This window comes from Ammospiza nelsoni, chromosome 6, assembly GCF_027579445.1.
Source record: "Ammospiza nelsoni isolate bAmmNel1 chromosome 6, bAmmNel1.pri, whole genome shotgun sequence".
Lineage (NCBI taxonomy): Eukaryota > Metazoa > Chordata > Aves > Passeriformes > Passerellidae > Ammospiza > Ammospiza nelsoni.
In genome coordinates this window covers 49,452,323-49,468,103 of record NC_080638.1, presented here as the reverse complement: position 1 = coordinate 49,468,103, position 15,781 = coordinate 49,452,323, and the positions used below count along the sequence as shown (strand labels likewise).

At 47.1% G+C, this 15,781-nt stretch overlaps 1 protein-coding gene across 2 annotated transcripts in view; it reads left to right on the top strand.

Moving 5' to 3' along the window:
• Nucleotides 1-2,278: 2,278 nt before the first annotated feature.
• The window catches only part of ASB2 (ankyrin repeat and SOCS box containing 2), a 31,137-nt gene continuing 17,634 nt past the window's right edge, over nucleotides 2,279-15,781 (top strand). The window contains exons 1-4 of one of the 2 annotated variants that reach the window (XM_059474380.1): nucleotides 2,279-2,389; nucleotides 8,361-8,625; nucleotides 10,975-11,076; nucleotides 15,360-15,526. In XM_059474380.1, coding sequence (XP_059330363.1) covers nucleotides 8,381-8,625; nucleotides 10,975-11,076; nucleotides 15,360-15,526 — 514 coding nt within the window. In that variant the 5' untranslated portion in view covers nucleotides 2,279-2,389; nucleotides 8,361-8,380. Of the gene's footprint in view, nucleotides 2,390-7,630; nucleotides 8,626-10,974; nucleotides 11,077-15,359; nucleotides 15,527-15,781 lie in introns of those variants that run through there. The other variant, XM_059474381.1, reaches the window with a different exon arrangement.

The following is a 15,781-nucleotide window of genomic DNA, read 5'->3' as shown; positions in this document are numbered from 1 at the left end:
AAATGTCTCAGAGTCAAGCTGAAAATGCAGATCTGTAACTTTGCATGCCCCAGGGGAAATATTAACCAATCTGATGCAATGCTAATAAATCATGATTGTTATTATTATGCTTTGGATGTGTTGTAATAAAGCCACAATATTGTTTTATTGGGAAAAAAAATCAACTCCCAAATGTATGATTTCATTTCTGTATAGTATTATTTCTGTAATTAAAATTCAAACTTATATGAGGTTTTCTCTGAGGATTTTACAGATAGTAATTAAATAAGGTCTTATTCAGCAGTCTCTATCCATATAAGCAGTCCCATTGGCTTCCCATCTGCAAGGAATTTTGGACTGTTCTCTGAAGTTAATGCATTTGATTATTTCCACTTCACTAATGTAGAAAATGATACACAGAGGAGTTAAATGATTTACTCAAGACAAAAGGGAGAGCTAATGGTATCTGAAAATAGATCTTCTGAAGCAGAGTCCCGTGCTTTTATTGGAAAATGGTGCAATAGCATTCATAGCAGCTTCAAATGAAGGGTGCAGAGTTTTGCAAGGAAGCCCAGAAACGTGGGAAGGAAGGGAATGCAGTGTGCCTGCTGTGAGTGGCATGGGAGCCTCCTGCAATGTTCATAGCCCATGGGACCTTGAGCCCCAATGTCTTTTCATAATCAAACAGGTCATCCTGGAAAACCCAGAAATCTTTGCCTTTGCGAAGCATGAACCTGCATCACAGTATCAGCAATTTTTCCTGAGTTCAGTGATCAAGGGTGAGATATTGCCAAAAAGCAAGAAGAAGGGTTAAATGTGGGAGATGCTCATGGTTTCAAGCCAAGGCTAGTTACAATCTTGAAATAGTATCGACGAAAAAAGCATTGAGTGTTGTTTAAAAGTCACCGAGGGTTGGCTGATACCTTGTCAAGGGTGTAAGAGTTTCTCACGCTCTTGGTGATGACATTCAGGGCTCCTTTTGTCTGTCACAGTAACTGCTGAATGACTTTAACTTTGGACAGAACAGTCCCAGCACTAGCTATGAGGGGCAGATCGTTTTTCAGACAGCAGGGAAGGAAGATGTGCCATGTACTCACCATGATATCATGCTGGAGCAAGATGGATTCAGGAGCAAGCATGGAGAGGGAATGATGCTGGTCCTGAAAGACTCTAAAAACAAAGCAGATGAGTCTAAAGGAATCATATATCAGTGGATTGTATGGTCTTGCTACGTTTTTTCCCTCTAAGATTGCTCTTGCTAAGCCTTAGATGGGGGTGTTCATGCATTGACAGGGTGCGTCCAGTGAACCTGAGCCTCCACAAGGTACTCAGAAAGGGCTCCAGACCCACTTCCATACAGGCTTTATTCTCGGTGTGTGCAAGATTTTGCCATGGAAATGAGCGAAAGAGGAGCTGAAGGAAAATGCATAGGCATAACTTTGATATCCTATTATTATGGTTTCCCTTCATTCATTGTACTAGCTGGACAAACACATGGAAACCTTCTCAAAGTGAGCACTATTATTCCCATGACCCAGACGATCCAAGTGTCAGTTCTCCTATATGTGCCTGACTCTTTTCTAACTCATCCCTGGATCAGTGCTGTCTCCTCCTTGGCCATCTTGCCTTCTTCAGGATGTGGGGAAGATGGGTACCACTTCACATTTATGGCCTTGAGGAGTCTGAGAGAGAGCTATTGTTCACATTCAGGTGGTATGAGAGCAGTCTTTTTCCACTAGTAAGCTCTTAAAAATACTGCTTGGAACAGGTTCACAAGTGCTGTTGTCATCTTTTGGAATCCTGAACTCTCCAGCTACCAGCCTTAAAAACGTATTAACAACTCCAAGACATCAGTAAATACCCAGTAATGTTTGGTTGTTTTGTTTAAAAAGCATCAGCTAAAACAAAAGTAAATGGAGGTCACTTCTCCCCAAGCAAAAAAAACTCTCCAGGACAGCATATTTTCCTTGAAAATTATATGGCAATTTTTTTTCTTCTTTAGGTTCCAGAAACATATCCATATATGGTCTACTTGTCAGGGACAATAAATAATGATGTAATAGAAAGGTCAGCTTTGTGTCATTTAGCTCCAAGATGTTGATGAAGTTCTTCAGATAATGCAACAAAGAAGAACTTCAGGATTGGTACAAGTTTCTGCTGTGCATCTTCAAACAGGAAATCTGAGATTGGGAACAACTTATATTTTGGCTTGTATTCGCTGATCATGGGGTGATCCAGAAATAAACTCCAGGCTTCAAAGGGAGCGTGTTTCAAAGCTGTCCTGCAGTTGATCGAAACATCCAGGCAAAGCAGGGAGACAAATACCAGCGAGGATTTTCTGAATTAAGACTTAACCAAGGAGATAGCCCATTTCAACACTATTATTATCCTTTTATTTCAGAACAAAAAGGTAATGCAAATATGCATGTTTTGAACTTATTTAGTACTTTCAATCTCTCAGTTCATTATGTCTATGTAAATATTTATTCCTACAGCAGTTTGTAACCTAACACCCTAACAGTCTTGGGAGCTTTGTGATTTGCTTTTGTTTGTTTTGGGCTTTGGTATTTTTTTCAAATATGCCATAAAACACTGTGTGTTAAACAGAACAGTAGCTCTGTCATTTCCTTATTTTCCTTTTACTCACAGATGGTGCCTGTGTCTTTGTCCCTAGAATATCTTGCTCAGAAATCAATGCTGTAGCTACAACATACTAAGGTGGAATGTAGCATGCAAGGCACAGTGTGAAAAAGGAAAGGTTACATCAGCAAAAAATTTCTTTAATTTTGAAATTTCTAGTTGGCTCGCCATGAAGCTAATATTGCACTAACTTCTGTGTGAATTAATATGTTCTGAGGAGAAATAAAAGCTTGCAGGTGTATGAATTCCAGTAAAGAATTTGCGCAGAATCATGATTTGGTGGCATCAGGGCATATGCCATGCTGATCGGTGACCTGTTTTGACAGCTGGGGCTGAACATGGGGATTTGTTTACTCAGAGGATTCCTTTGGGAAGCCTGGCTTTGCTCCTTCAGCACTGGGCTAGAACTTGAGTGGTTTGCATAAACTGTCACTACTAAGAATCCCTGCCTGTTGCTGCAGCAGGACAGCTGAGGTGTCATCCTTCTGATGTCTCAGCACTGGCAGATCTGACGGGCACTGAAATCTTTCTGTTTTTAAAAAAATAATTTTCTTCCTCATAACAGCTATCCAATATAATACCCTTGGAAAACTGCAAAGGTTTATCAGGAAACTGATCTAAAATGCAGCAAAAATGCGAGCACTTTAAGTGGTGCAAGTCAGTCTGGTTTCTGTTGCCCACGGAGGATCTGTGCTGAAAGGTGTCACAGTAAGGAGTGAAGTAAGGCTCAGTTTGCTGGGAAAACCTCCAGCCTCTTTGCCTTGCCCCATGTGTGCTCCTGCTGCTTTCAGAAGTAAGGACAAACACGTGGAAAGGCAAACACGGATCTGCAGAAGCAGGAGCTCAAATGTTCCTCGCAAAAGGCAAAATGTGAAGCTGCTCCTCTTCTCTCTGTTTTGCAGCCCCCAAAGACTTGGTTATGTTTTCACAAATGTGGTTTATTGCACCCTGAGCCATAAATAACAAGGTTCTGTATTCAGTTACAAGCTGGCAGGAATAAACTCAGCGCAAAGGCAGGCAAAGTCTGGCTCTGTTTCCTTAATGACCTTGTCACTTATCTACCATCCTTCTCTGACAGAAATAAGTAATTCTGCTAATTCTGCTGCCTGGGATCTATTGAGGGGGGGCTAAGCTTTTCTTTAAAGAAGGGCTATCAACGGGGACCAGTTGTTTCAAATGCTAATGGTATTGAATTGCACGGTTCTGCATGTTCAAAGCCAGCCGTAATCCTTGTTTATTTACGTTGCATCAGGGATCAGAGGCCCATTCTCCTAAGCAGTATGTTGACAGAGCTTGTAGTCCGGACATAATAGCAACCTAATTGTGTTTGTCTCTGGCTTTTGCCATCACGTAGGTGATTACTAGTAGTCCCCCTTGTGAGTAGTACCTTTGGTTTCAGAGATCTGCCAGGTACAGCTGCTCATCAACACAGGTTAGAAGGTCACAGCATGGTCCTTGCACAAGTATTTTATTTCCAACCTTACCTTCTGGTCACTGGATGCATCTCAGTTGCCTCTGTATGGCACAGGCCTGATTACACATCTGAATTAACAAACTCTCACATAAATCGGGATGGCAAAATTAAAATCAAGATCAGACTCTATGTGGAAATGGTGGTAAGTTTAGATTCCAGAAGATATTGTCAGACTGACTTACTAAATGGCAGCACAGACAGCAGAATCCCAAAACATGTCTCTGCTGAGAGAGCACTAGTGAAGACACCAGACCTGAAAGGAAAGCACTCTCTAAGAAATAATATGGGCCCTATACCCAGAGCTTTAAAAATCAGGTTCTGCAGTCGCAGTAGAAGCTATGCACTACCTGCATGTGAGGATGGGCTCTTGGGCTGCCAGAGAAATGCAGAGTATAGCCAAATGTTAAAACATTCCCCCAAGATCTGAAGTTAGGATGAAGAATAAACACAGCATTTAACTTTTAAATGTAATTCCAATATTTTAAACCTACAGTAAGCTGGTTTAGAGCAAGGAAATAGATTCAAGATTAATCTATTTAGAAAGACCACTTTTAGAAAGACCACTTTGGCCAGATTTTACTAATCCAGACTTGTTCAAATATTTCTAGCAACAAATATTGAATTTTTTTCACACCTTCATTACAGAAGGTGGAAAATATTTAGCTTATAGCACATTAGCCTAGTGAACTTTTATAAGTCTGTCGTTGGCAGTTCACTGATGGCCTCAGATGGGGTAAACTTAGCCCTGCTGTGTCAGCTGAGCCAGGCCACTGCCAGGTGATGCCACTGAGTTTGGCCTCAGGGAAAGAAGGGTAAACAGAATTAGGCTGTTGTGCATTAGCCTCCAGCCAAAGGCATGTGCTCAGCCTGTTATTGCAGCTCAGCTGTCTCACTGCAGCTTCTTACAAACATAACTCAGAGCAGTGCCCCTGCCCTGTAGTCCTGCAGCTTCAAACAGAAGCATCCTCAGGTGGAAGGGGAGGGTGGTGGCTCTGCTGTGCTCTGCTCTGCAGGGAGCTGTAGGGAAGAGGGCATGTGCCCTGCCTCCTGCCAAGCTCAGCCACAGCACACAGGCAAACTGCACACACACACTTGTCTGAGCAAGTGGAGGCAGCAGGGGGATGAGGGACAGCTTCAAGCCCAGCTAGAGAGAACACTCTCTGCAGGGGCTCAGGGCAGCCAAGGCTCTCCCTGGCTCTCAGTGAGGACCCAAAAACTCCTGCAGCCCAAGATGTGACCCCCCACACCCTCATTGTGTCTGTGCAGTGCCATGGGCAGAACTGAAAGCTTTGTCTATTTTGAGCCCTATGAAGTTTCTCCCTGCAGGATGAGTCAGTGATGGGAGCTGCAGCCAACACTGTTGTTTCTGCACTCTATGGAACTCCTGTCAAAATATTTAGATTAGCGAGGCTCACCAACACGCAGGAGAGGTTCTCCCTTTTGTCTTGAGAGCAGGTTGGACCCAGTTAACCCCTACAAAGGATAAGAGAATGAAATAGGAGTGATCCCCACAAATCTAAAACCTTCCCTTTTGCTCCCTTTGCCTTAAGAACGTGTGAAACAAAAGGAGGGAGGGGAAGAAGGTCCAGAATGGGCCTTTATACCTAGATCCATTTGGGATGGGGTGAACAGCTAGATCAGTTAGCTCCTCTGTGCCAGGCTGTGGAGCCGTGTTGGCAGAGGTGTTCTGTACACTACCTAAAGCCCAGGCTCCCACAGAAGGCACTGCAACACCCAGCTCAGATCACAGCAGCGATGGATTCACTGCCATGAGAATGATGGCAATGAGACTGGGGGAATACAGAGGAGGGATCTGCGTCCCAGCCTGCACTGGTTCACATTGCCCTCAGAGGGGAGCAGTTTCATCTCCATTCTTGCCTTCTCCAAGGATTCATTGTGCATCACCTCCATTAGCAGCTTAAGATCAGATCCTGCCCTCCCTGCTGACGGCTTTGTTTAGGTTTCTGAGTCACACTGGGGCCAGGTCCCTACATTCAGGCACTGTAGTGCCGGATGCTGCAGACGACTGCTGGATGTTCCTGCCAGCTCCAGCCGGTGGTTCCACACATCTGCAGCTCACCAGGCACCACGTGAGTTCCTAGGCTGAGACTGTGGGAGTACTGCCCAGCATGCCAGGGGCTCAGCAAGCCCAACAGCAGCAGAACTTCTGGACAAGCAAAGCTGTGCCATGGTTCCTAGCCAGCTGCTGGCTGGAGAGCAGCCAAAGGCAGGTGCTGGAGCAGTGGGGGCACAGGGAGGCTCTCAGCAGGGTGATGCCTAGGCTTGGATCTTTGGGACAGCAAGGGTCATAGCAGAACTGAGGCACCAACTGGAAAAAGGAAGCAACAGCAGTCATGACAGATCTGGCTGAAAATAAAGGGGAAAAAACCCCAATAAACAAAAAAAAAAAAAAAAAAACCAAAAAAAAAAAAAAAAAAACAAAAAACAACAAAAAAAAAAACCAAACCACCAAAACTGGGTTGCATTGTTTACAGCAATTGAAGGTTTTATTTTGGCATTTTTCATGGCTGTAAAATACATCCTCTGTTGTTAAAAGTCATACTGTCAATCTGAAATCTGCTGGGCTTCCCTTTAGCCTGAAGTCTTCCCACTTTTTCTGGAGTGGGCTTAGAGCTTGAAGTGGCACAAGTGATATTTCCCACTGTTGATGTGGGAAATATCACCATGTCTGAAGAGAAAAGCCTAAATCCAAGATTTTAAGTTACTTGATTGATTCAAGCTCTTGCAATTTCTTCAAACTGTATTTGGGGAGCTGCCATTTCCCCCAGGTCAGGACTTGGCTGTGCAGACAGCAGCAGGGGCTGCTGCAACAGGGCACTTTCCTGCTGGTGTGAGCCTTGTGGCCTGCTGGACCACTCTGGTTCCAGTGTGAGTGCCCAGGAAACCAGGCTGAGCTGGGTACTGGGTGGGGAGAGCAGCTGTGCAGGGCAAGGGAGCTGACAGCTCCCCCGAGCAGTGGGGAGCTGGGTGGTTCTGCTGTCCCCACGCTCATGGCTCTGCTGGCTGGCCCAGATCAGCAGGAGCTGATCCTGGGCAGAGCAGGGCTGTGAGGAGCTGAGAGCCAACCCTGCTGTGGCACTGATGGGACAGGGACTGGCAGCCACAGGGTGGGGACAGGCAGCTTTCCTGGCAGCTGCACTGGTACACTCAGCAGCCCCTCACCTCTCTGCCCCTGGGGAACATGTCCCCCACAGTCCTCTCCTGCTGGGTCCCTGTCCTCCCCGTCATGTCCTCGTCCTCCTGAGCAGCTTGTTCCCATCTCCCCTCACCCCAGTGCCCCCTGTTATTTTACACAGTTCTTGCTCAGTGCTTATAAAATCAAACCTATTCTGCACTGGCTGTTATCTTCTTAAAGAGGCAAGCTTTTCCACCTCCTCCCATAAAACAAACCCTTGGCCCTTGAACACTGATGGCCAGAGTGGTCTCTGGCATCCAAATGAGATCCTGCTAGAGCATTGTACCATTCATGCTATCAATATTTCCCTATCACTGCTGGAAATTCTGCAATATTTTGAATTGTCTTTGCCTTTTAGAGTCCTGCAGTGGTGGTTCACAGTCATTCTGTGATTGCTGAGTGTGCCAGTGTTTCCCACTTCTCTCATTCCCATCTCATTCATGACCTTGAACTTTGTTCTGTGAAAAAGCAAAAAATCAGAAGTGAAACAGACCAGTGTGGTGTTGCTCTCCTTGCTGAGTGAAACAAAGTCACTTCAAAGCATAGCTTTGTATGTTGCTTGAAGATCTCCAGATAAGGTGGAAAAAATTGCAAAGCCTCTTTGCAATTCATGGTGGAGAACCTGTCCTTACGGAAAACCAGCAAAGAGAAAACCTCGTCCCTTAATTTCCTTCAATTACAGCAAGAAATAAATCAAACAAAAAGAGATATCCATTGGTCTTCTCCTAAATAAAATTCAAAAATTTGTCTCTTTAATCGTAAGGGAATTTCCTTTACCTATTTTTCTCTTGAGATGTGGTAACTAGAATAAGCAGATAAAAACTTGCCTTGCTTGCAACAACTCCCCCTTTTTTAAACACCAGCTAAACCAGTTATTTCTGTGTAATTGAAAGAGGATAGTTCGCAAAGTTTACATGCAGATTTTAGCTGATAATATGAAGGATTTCTGGTGAAGGATTTCTGAAGGGTTTTCTGGTCAGTCCAATTAAGTGGCAGACTCAAATGACAGTACAAGACAATTGAGTTTTTTTCATTTTCCAGATTTTGATGATCACAATTTTCCTTTTACAGGAAAGCAGAGAATTATAAAAATGGCCACGACGGCAGCAAATAGTCAAAGACAAACGATAGGCTGCGAGGAGTACAGTCTGTACAGCAGCCTGAGCGAAGATGAGCTGATAAAGATGGCCATCCAGCAGAGCTTGGAGGAGGACACAGGAGGTCAGACAGTGGCCCAGAGCCCCCAGAAGTCGCTGGTGGCCCGTGCGGGTGAAGTGGCCGCCCCAAGCCATGCCAGCCCGCACAACCCTCCCTACCGCATTTACCCCTGGCAAAGGTGAGCGAGTGCCGGCAGAGCTCTGCCCGGAGAGCCCCGCCCGGCAGGGGAAAGCAGAATCCCTGTGTCTGCCCTGTGAGGAAAGCAGGATCCCTGACCCTGCCCTGTGAGGAAAGCAGGATCCCTGCGTCTGCCCTGTGAGGAAAGCAGGATCCCTGCGTCTGCCCTGTGAGGAAAGCAGGATCCCTGACCCTGCCCTGTGGGGAAAGCAGGATCCCTGTGTCTGCCCTGTGAGGAAAGCAGGATCCCTGTGTCTGCCCTGTGGGGAAAGCAGGATCCCTGTGTCTGCCCTGTGGGGAAAGCAGCTCCTTGTCCGTGCCCTGCGGGGAAAGCAGGCTCCCTGTCCCTGCCCGGCAGGGCAAAGCAGGCTCCATGTCCCTGCCCAGGAGGGGAAAGCAGGCTCCCTGTCGCTGCCCATGAGGGCAAAGCAGGCTCCCTGTCCCTGTCTGGGAGGGCAAAGCAGGCTCCCCGGCCGTGCCTAGCAGGGGAAAGCAGGATCCCTTCCCTATCCCTGCCCTGCAGGGCAAAGCAGGCTCCCTGGCCATGCCCAGGAGGGCAAAGCAGGCTCCCTGGCCCTGCCCTGTGGGGAAAGCAGGCTCCCTGGCCATGCCCAGGAGGGCAAAGCAGGCTCCCTGGCCCTGCCCTGTGGGGAAAGCAGGCTCCCTGGCCATGCCCAGGAGGGCAAAGCAGGCTCCCTGGCCGTGCCCAGGAGGGCAAAGCAGGCTCCCTGGCCATGCCCAGGAGGGCAAAGCAGGCTCCCTGGCCCTGCCCTGTGGGGAAAGCAGGCTCCCTGGCCGTGCCCGGCAGAGGAAAGCAGGCTCCCTGGCCGGCAGGGCAAAGCAGGCTCCTGGGCCGTACCCGTGCTCTCTAATTAGCTCTGCCAGGCGGCTCCTCTGCGAGTCTGTCATTAGTGTCAAAGCCAGAGCCTGCTATAAATCCAATGAGGTCAACAATCTACGTGCTCACAGCGAGAGGACGATTTGCTTGATGTTGTCTGTCTCAAGCAATAAAATAGAGGCACAGTCACAAGCTTTCATGAACAGAAGCCCTCCCAAAGCCAGCTGCTCCTTTCTCCCACTGTGTGCCAAGCTTAGGTTTTGGCAGAGAGGGAGCAAAGCATTTGTTACGAGAAAACATAAAAGAGGCACAAAAACCAGGTATATAAAATAGTGAGACCGGACTACCTGTTAAATACTTCAGTTTTTAAAGGATGTGATTATTTCAGATCAGTCTGACTTCAAGCACACCACTCTTAACCAAGAACAACTCCAGACACCAACTCATGGCAGCATCCCCCTCCCCTGCAATGCTGAGCTGTGGTCACAGAGACCTGCTGACAGTTTCAAACCCAGACATTGTTCCCCTTTCATTTTATAAAAGGCAGATTTCTCAAGGGGGGATGGAAATAGATTCCAAAGTCACCTCCAAAGCAAAGAAAAATATCCTTTTAATCTTTTAAGTTACTTTAGTTTTCCCCTTCTTAATAAACTGAGAGTTACTGAAGTTCTGTTCCTCCTCCCTTTTCGTAACTCCACCACCCTCTGATGCCTTGCTCATTACCTCCTGTGGTTGTTTGGTTTCCAAGGCTGGGAAACCGGGGATAATTTGATGAGCAAAAAGCATGTGCATAGGTGTGGAATCAGGATGCTGTGTGGCCAGCAGTCCTGCTGCCACCAAAGGCTGTGGTTTCTCAGTGTGATTACTGTGCCCCTCTATACCAGCTCTCCTGTAGAGACCTGATGCAGGGGAGAATAAGGGCTTCCCTGGCCATTTGGTCCTGTCCTTGTTGAAGGTCCTTTGACACCTGCTATTTTGGCAAAAAGCAGCATTAGCAGTTCTGTCATTGTCTGTCCTGTCTCAGCCCAGCAGTATCCGACCTCTCACCAGAGGGAAAACCTTTGGAGCTTGAAGCACCAAATCTGTAGCATTGCTGAGCTCTTCTGCCACCTGGGAGAGCAGAGATGGGAACGGAGCTGACATCCAGCAGCTCTGGATCCTCCTCTGCCCCCACCTCTGACTTGTCTGCGTGGCACTTTGGAGGTGATGAATGTCACCTCACCTCGCTTTGTGCCTGCTTCCTGTGTGGTGGTGGTAGGGTTAACCACACTGTTGTCTTATATGGTCATTTGAATCCCCTGACGCTTCCTCAGAGGGCCAAAAATAAACTCGAGCCGAGTGAGCAGCTGAATCCAGCGCAGAGCAAGCCGTGGCCATCTGCTTTTATTCAAAGCCTGACCGGCAGGCTCGCTCTGTCTCCGTGCATGTGTGTCTCTGCCTCTGCCTCAGCATGACCTGTTTCTCCTACTCAGAGTATTTCTCCTTGTTTCATTCATGTCATCGCCACTCCAGATTGGCCCAGCAGACAGGCCGTGCTCAGCCGTCCGGCTCGGGGGCAGCCTGGGGGGTCAGGCGAAGGTGCGACAGCAGCCAGCTCAGCACATCCCAGGCCGTGTAAGTGTCTCCCTCTCCTGCTTTTCCCTGCAGCCACAACAAGCCTTGCTACCCACTCTCTCCCTGAGACATGTCTTCTGGGTGGTGATGGTGCCTGGTGGGGGGAAATGTGGTGTTCGTCTGGAGGAGGTCTCAGTGACACCTGCACCTCACCCTCGCTGCACTCCTGTTCTTCCTTCCAACCTCCCCGCTGCCCCAGGCCGTGCCTGTGCTCTTGCAAGTGACCCACTTCAAATATCCCTTGTTCTCTTCTCCCTCTTCATCTCCTCATCCCCCCAGTGCTCATGTCCTGGGGACTCTGGGTCAGTCAGAAGGTCTGCAATGACAAGGACAACAGGGAACGGATGACTGCGCTGTGGTTAATTTACATAGGCTGGCTCAGTTATCATCAAGATAGATGAGGCAGGCAGGTGCTGATAGTAACTGCACTGGTATTAAGTTCAGGGCTCAGCAATGGGCAAAAGTATTTTATAAATGCTCCCAAGATGCCATACCTGTTCCCAGCCATACCTGTGCTGTCCAGCCATACAGAGGAGGGCTTACTTGTCCAAGGAGGAAACTGCCTTGGCTGACTGATCCTCCTGGCCATGTTTTGCTGTTGGCAGACGCTGCAAATAAGCTTAGTTGAACACAGTCATGGATGAGAAAAGCAGACATTGGCCCAAGCTCTGTCCCAGTGCCTGTGTGTAGTAGAAATGTGTGGACCATGACAGGTTTATTACAGCTCTCTGCAGTGCAGAACAGATACATGCCCTTAGATATCAGGTGACAAGGGCAATGTGTTACAGGCAGCACTTCCCTGTGTCCTGCAGAAAAGCAACTCCCCACCTTTTCTATCTATCCAATAAAAAATTTGTTTAATCCATCTTACAAGTCCCTCCCTGGATGCAGGGACTACCCTTCCACCACTCTTCTGCCTTTCAACTCTCACCCAGCTCTACAATCTCCCCCACCTTCCCCTGCATCCTGGCTGATTCAGACTGATCCTGGCCCTTCACTGGCATTGCACTCCCTGACCTTGTGAAAACATCTTCCTGCTACAACATGAAGCCTGCCTTATCCCTGTCACCTGCCAGCCTCCCTTGGCCATACTGAAATCACATCCTCTCACTAGGTGCTCTGCATTCCTTGCATGCCTTTTTTATGCAGTAGAAGACTTGAGGGCAGGCTGTTCTTCTCCACCAGGTAGCTGCACAGAGTTCAATGTACAAGAAGGTTGATAAACTAGCCCTCCTCTGCTGCCAGGTAGAGCAAAAATATAGCTGGGAAGTCCTAGGAGAGCATGATGGCATGACTGGCATTTTTGTAGCCTTAGTCTCAGATCTAGGCAGGGATTCTATTTGGGTTCACCTGTGGAAGTGGTGTTCCTTCATCCTGCCTGCATCTCTCCAGGCTGTCAGGAAAAGAAGGAGCTTCTTGAGCCTTTCCATGCTCCACTGAACCTCTTCTTCAACACTCAGTATTGACCTCACCACGCATCTCATCTGCAGGGGTATTTATTATCTCACCTACTGGTCTTTGAAATGCAGTAATTCTTTTGAGTTGCCTGTAAGGTTAAGATTTGCTCGTATCTTCAAACTTCCTCCATAGTTTTAATCCTTGTATTTTTTATAGCTGATGAAATCCAGGCAGCAGAATGTGGTGGGTTTTTTTAACAGCCAACTATAAGTCAGGCAGAAAACAAGGATTTCACATGGAGATTCATTAAACCTTCTGTTCTGATCTGGAATTTTCTTGGCTAAAGCATCCGTAGCCTGGTCCAGCAAACCCCCTCATCTTACTCAGGAATCATTTAAGGTCAAGGAACCCGACAGAAGTTTGCTTCATTCAACATCTGAGGGCTTAAGCAGAATAGTAACTGATTCTTCACACATTTTTAGCCCCAGCACAGATCCAAGGTACCTCCTGCTTTCCCTGAGGTCTCAGATAATGTGATTTACCTTGCATTTGCTGCGAGCCGGCCCATGTGCAGACCCCTGCCATGGCCCACCTGGCATGCAGTAATTCATTAAGCACCAGTAATTATATCATGTGCCCAAATCCTGAGGTCACAGCCCTATATGTGTAACTTGAGCATTTGTACAGAACAACAGATGGTTTCAGCAGCCTTGTGCCAGAGGTGTTGAAAGATGAAGATCCCCCACCTCCGCCTCCTCTCCCAGCCAAAAATGCCAATAGTTGCTGTCAGCAGACTTCAACGAAATGCTCAAACACCTGTATAAAATTCCATTGTGTGTACACAATTACGGTTTAGTCCCCAGGGTACCCTAAGCAGTATGGAGATACAGCCATGTCCCTGGGACATCCAGCCAGCAGATCTCAGAAGGTCAGATGATTCCTCCCAGGAGGGCTGTGACCAGGACAGCAGCTGCCTGTTCTAGCTGTTATCTTCTCAGGCAAAATGCCTGGCCTTGTGTCCCATATCTCTCCTCATTCCAGTGTTGCTATTTTTGTGACCCTACTGTCTTGAAATCACTGCTTCCAGCTATAGAGAAGGAGCAAGTGGCACCAAGTACTATTTCACCTGGGAAATGGTGTCTTTTCCCATTCTCTGGCACAAGTGTTGAGATCACCTGTTCCACTCCTGGCCCTGAATTTACCCTCAGAATACCAGCTTGGTGACTTCTTTCAATGCTAATATCAGTGTTTATAGCATAGATTGTGTGCCTTTGGGAAAACTGAAATTAGTGAGGCCTGTGTGAGTTTCAAACTGTTGGTCTGTCCAGCCCCTCCAAGGCAATGGAGTTCAGTGCTGGTCCTGTAACTCCAACAAGGTGCAAAGGTTGCACCAGTATACTGCTTTGTGAGGACTCCTGTGCTGACCTGCCCATATTTTCTGGCTCAGATCTCACTCTGTTGTGGTATTTTAGACTTTCCTCTTGTCATAACTGGAGTTTCTGGTTGTTCCCATCATCACTAGCCTGCGTGACCTCCACCACATGCTGTATTCCTGCCCTGGTAGTGGTAATAGACTGAGACATGCACCTCTCTCCTGCATCACTCTGTCTTCAGGACTGCAAGATTTTCTCTGTAGAGCTAGTTCAAACCACAAATGCTTCAGTGCTTTCTGCAACTTCTTGTTTTCTGTCTCTGAAACTACAGCCCACGTTCATCTTTTGCAAGGCCCCATTAGAACTGGTAAAATGCTTCCTTCCTTCGTGCTGAATCTTAGTCATTTAGTACCTCACAATAACAAAGCTGTGGCTGCATTGTTCCAGCACAGCTCAGCTGGAGCCCAACACTGAAAGGCACAGCCCACCAGCATGCACAGAGCTGCTGCCCACCACGGGCAAGGGTCCTGCTGCCTTGGCTGCAGGGTACAGCCCCCAGCTCCCTCCCTCTGCCATACCAGCAGCCTCAGAAGGGTGGAAGGAGGGTGGCAGGTCCTGTTCAGGTGCTGCTGACTTGGGGAAAAGTGGCTGTCAGGCAGTGTTGGGGCTCCTGCTGTGTGGGGAGACTCACAGGAGCTGTCACTGTTGCTCTGCAGTAGGATTGGTGTGCCCAGGTCAGTCCTGCTCTGCAAACCCTCAGAGAGCTCAGAGAAATGGGTTGCTGCCTGGAGTGTGTGGAATGCATGCTTGGCAGAGAGAGCTGGGTAGGTGGAATTTTTTCAATTTTTCAATCCTCCCTGGATGGAGAAAGGAGAGCCAAGACCAACACCCCAGTGTTCACATGCTCTAACCAAAGCTCTCCCTACTCCATAAGTGGACTGGCTAAATTCTGAAAACAGGACTGTGTGAAGAAATAAGAAGTATCTTAAAAATACAAGAGTAAGATTTATTGATAATTTCTGTTAAAGCCACCCACAAATCAAATCTAAATATTTCTTCAAGGATGAGCAGAGGTAATTCTCCTCAAAGCTGATCTTATTTGAAAGATCTCATATGGAAGCACCATGCCACATGGGACAGTGTGGTGATGCAATTATCACAGTCATGGACACTCCACAGTGTATAGAGCAATGTCAGAGCCAGTCTTCCTCAACTTCTGACACCTAAAGTATAAGTATTTGTGTCAGACATTTGTTACAGCTACTTAGTTCCCTTACATTCTGAGGAGAGTGATCAGCACCTCCAGACAGTGATTCTTCTGATCTGCTGACAGTAACAAAATTAGAGAAGACAAATTTTACCTTTACAGGCCCTATGGTGTCTCACTGTATAAATACATGCTTTATAGACTGCAGGGGTTCACGCTTTTGGGCAAATAAAACAGTGATGTTTCTGCAGAAAGCTTCTCAGTAATGAAGGAAGGAATAACCAAGTTTTAATCTTGTTTTAAAGAGAAATTGACCCTGTAGTGGCAGCAATCAGGGATGGAGATGAAAAAGCAGTATTCAACATGATGAAATCAGGAAAAAACCTTTCTGTACCTAACAAGGATGGCTGGATACCCCTCCATGAAGCTGCATACTATGGCCAAGTGGGCTGCCTGAGCCTGTTGCAAAAAGGTCAGTGAAGTTAAAACTAACTAATTACAAAAGAGAGAAGAAGAACATGAATAAACTAAAAGGCCAAATTAGCAGTATTTCAGTCCTATCCTGGGGCTGTATATGAAGATTCTTTCCAATCTCCCTGCCTGTATACTAATTTAATCTTCTCTTGGAAAGTAGGTTTCCAGACTGAAGCCTCTAAAAGTTAGATATTTGGGAGAAAGTGATGTGACATAGATTCTGCCAAGCCCTGCATTTCTCATGCAGCCTTGA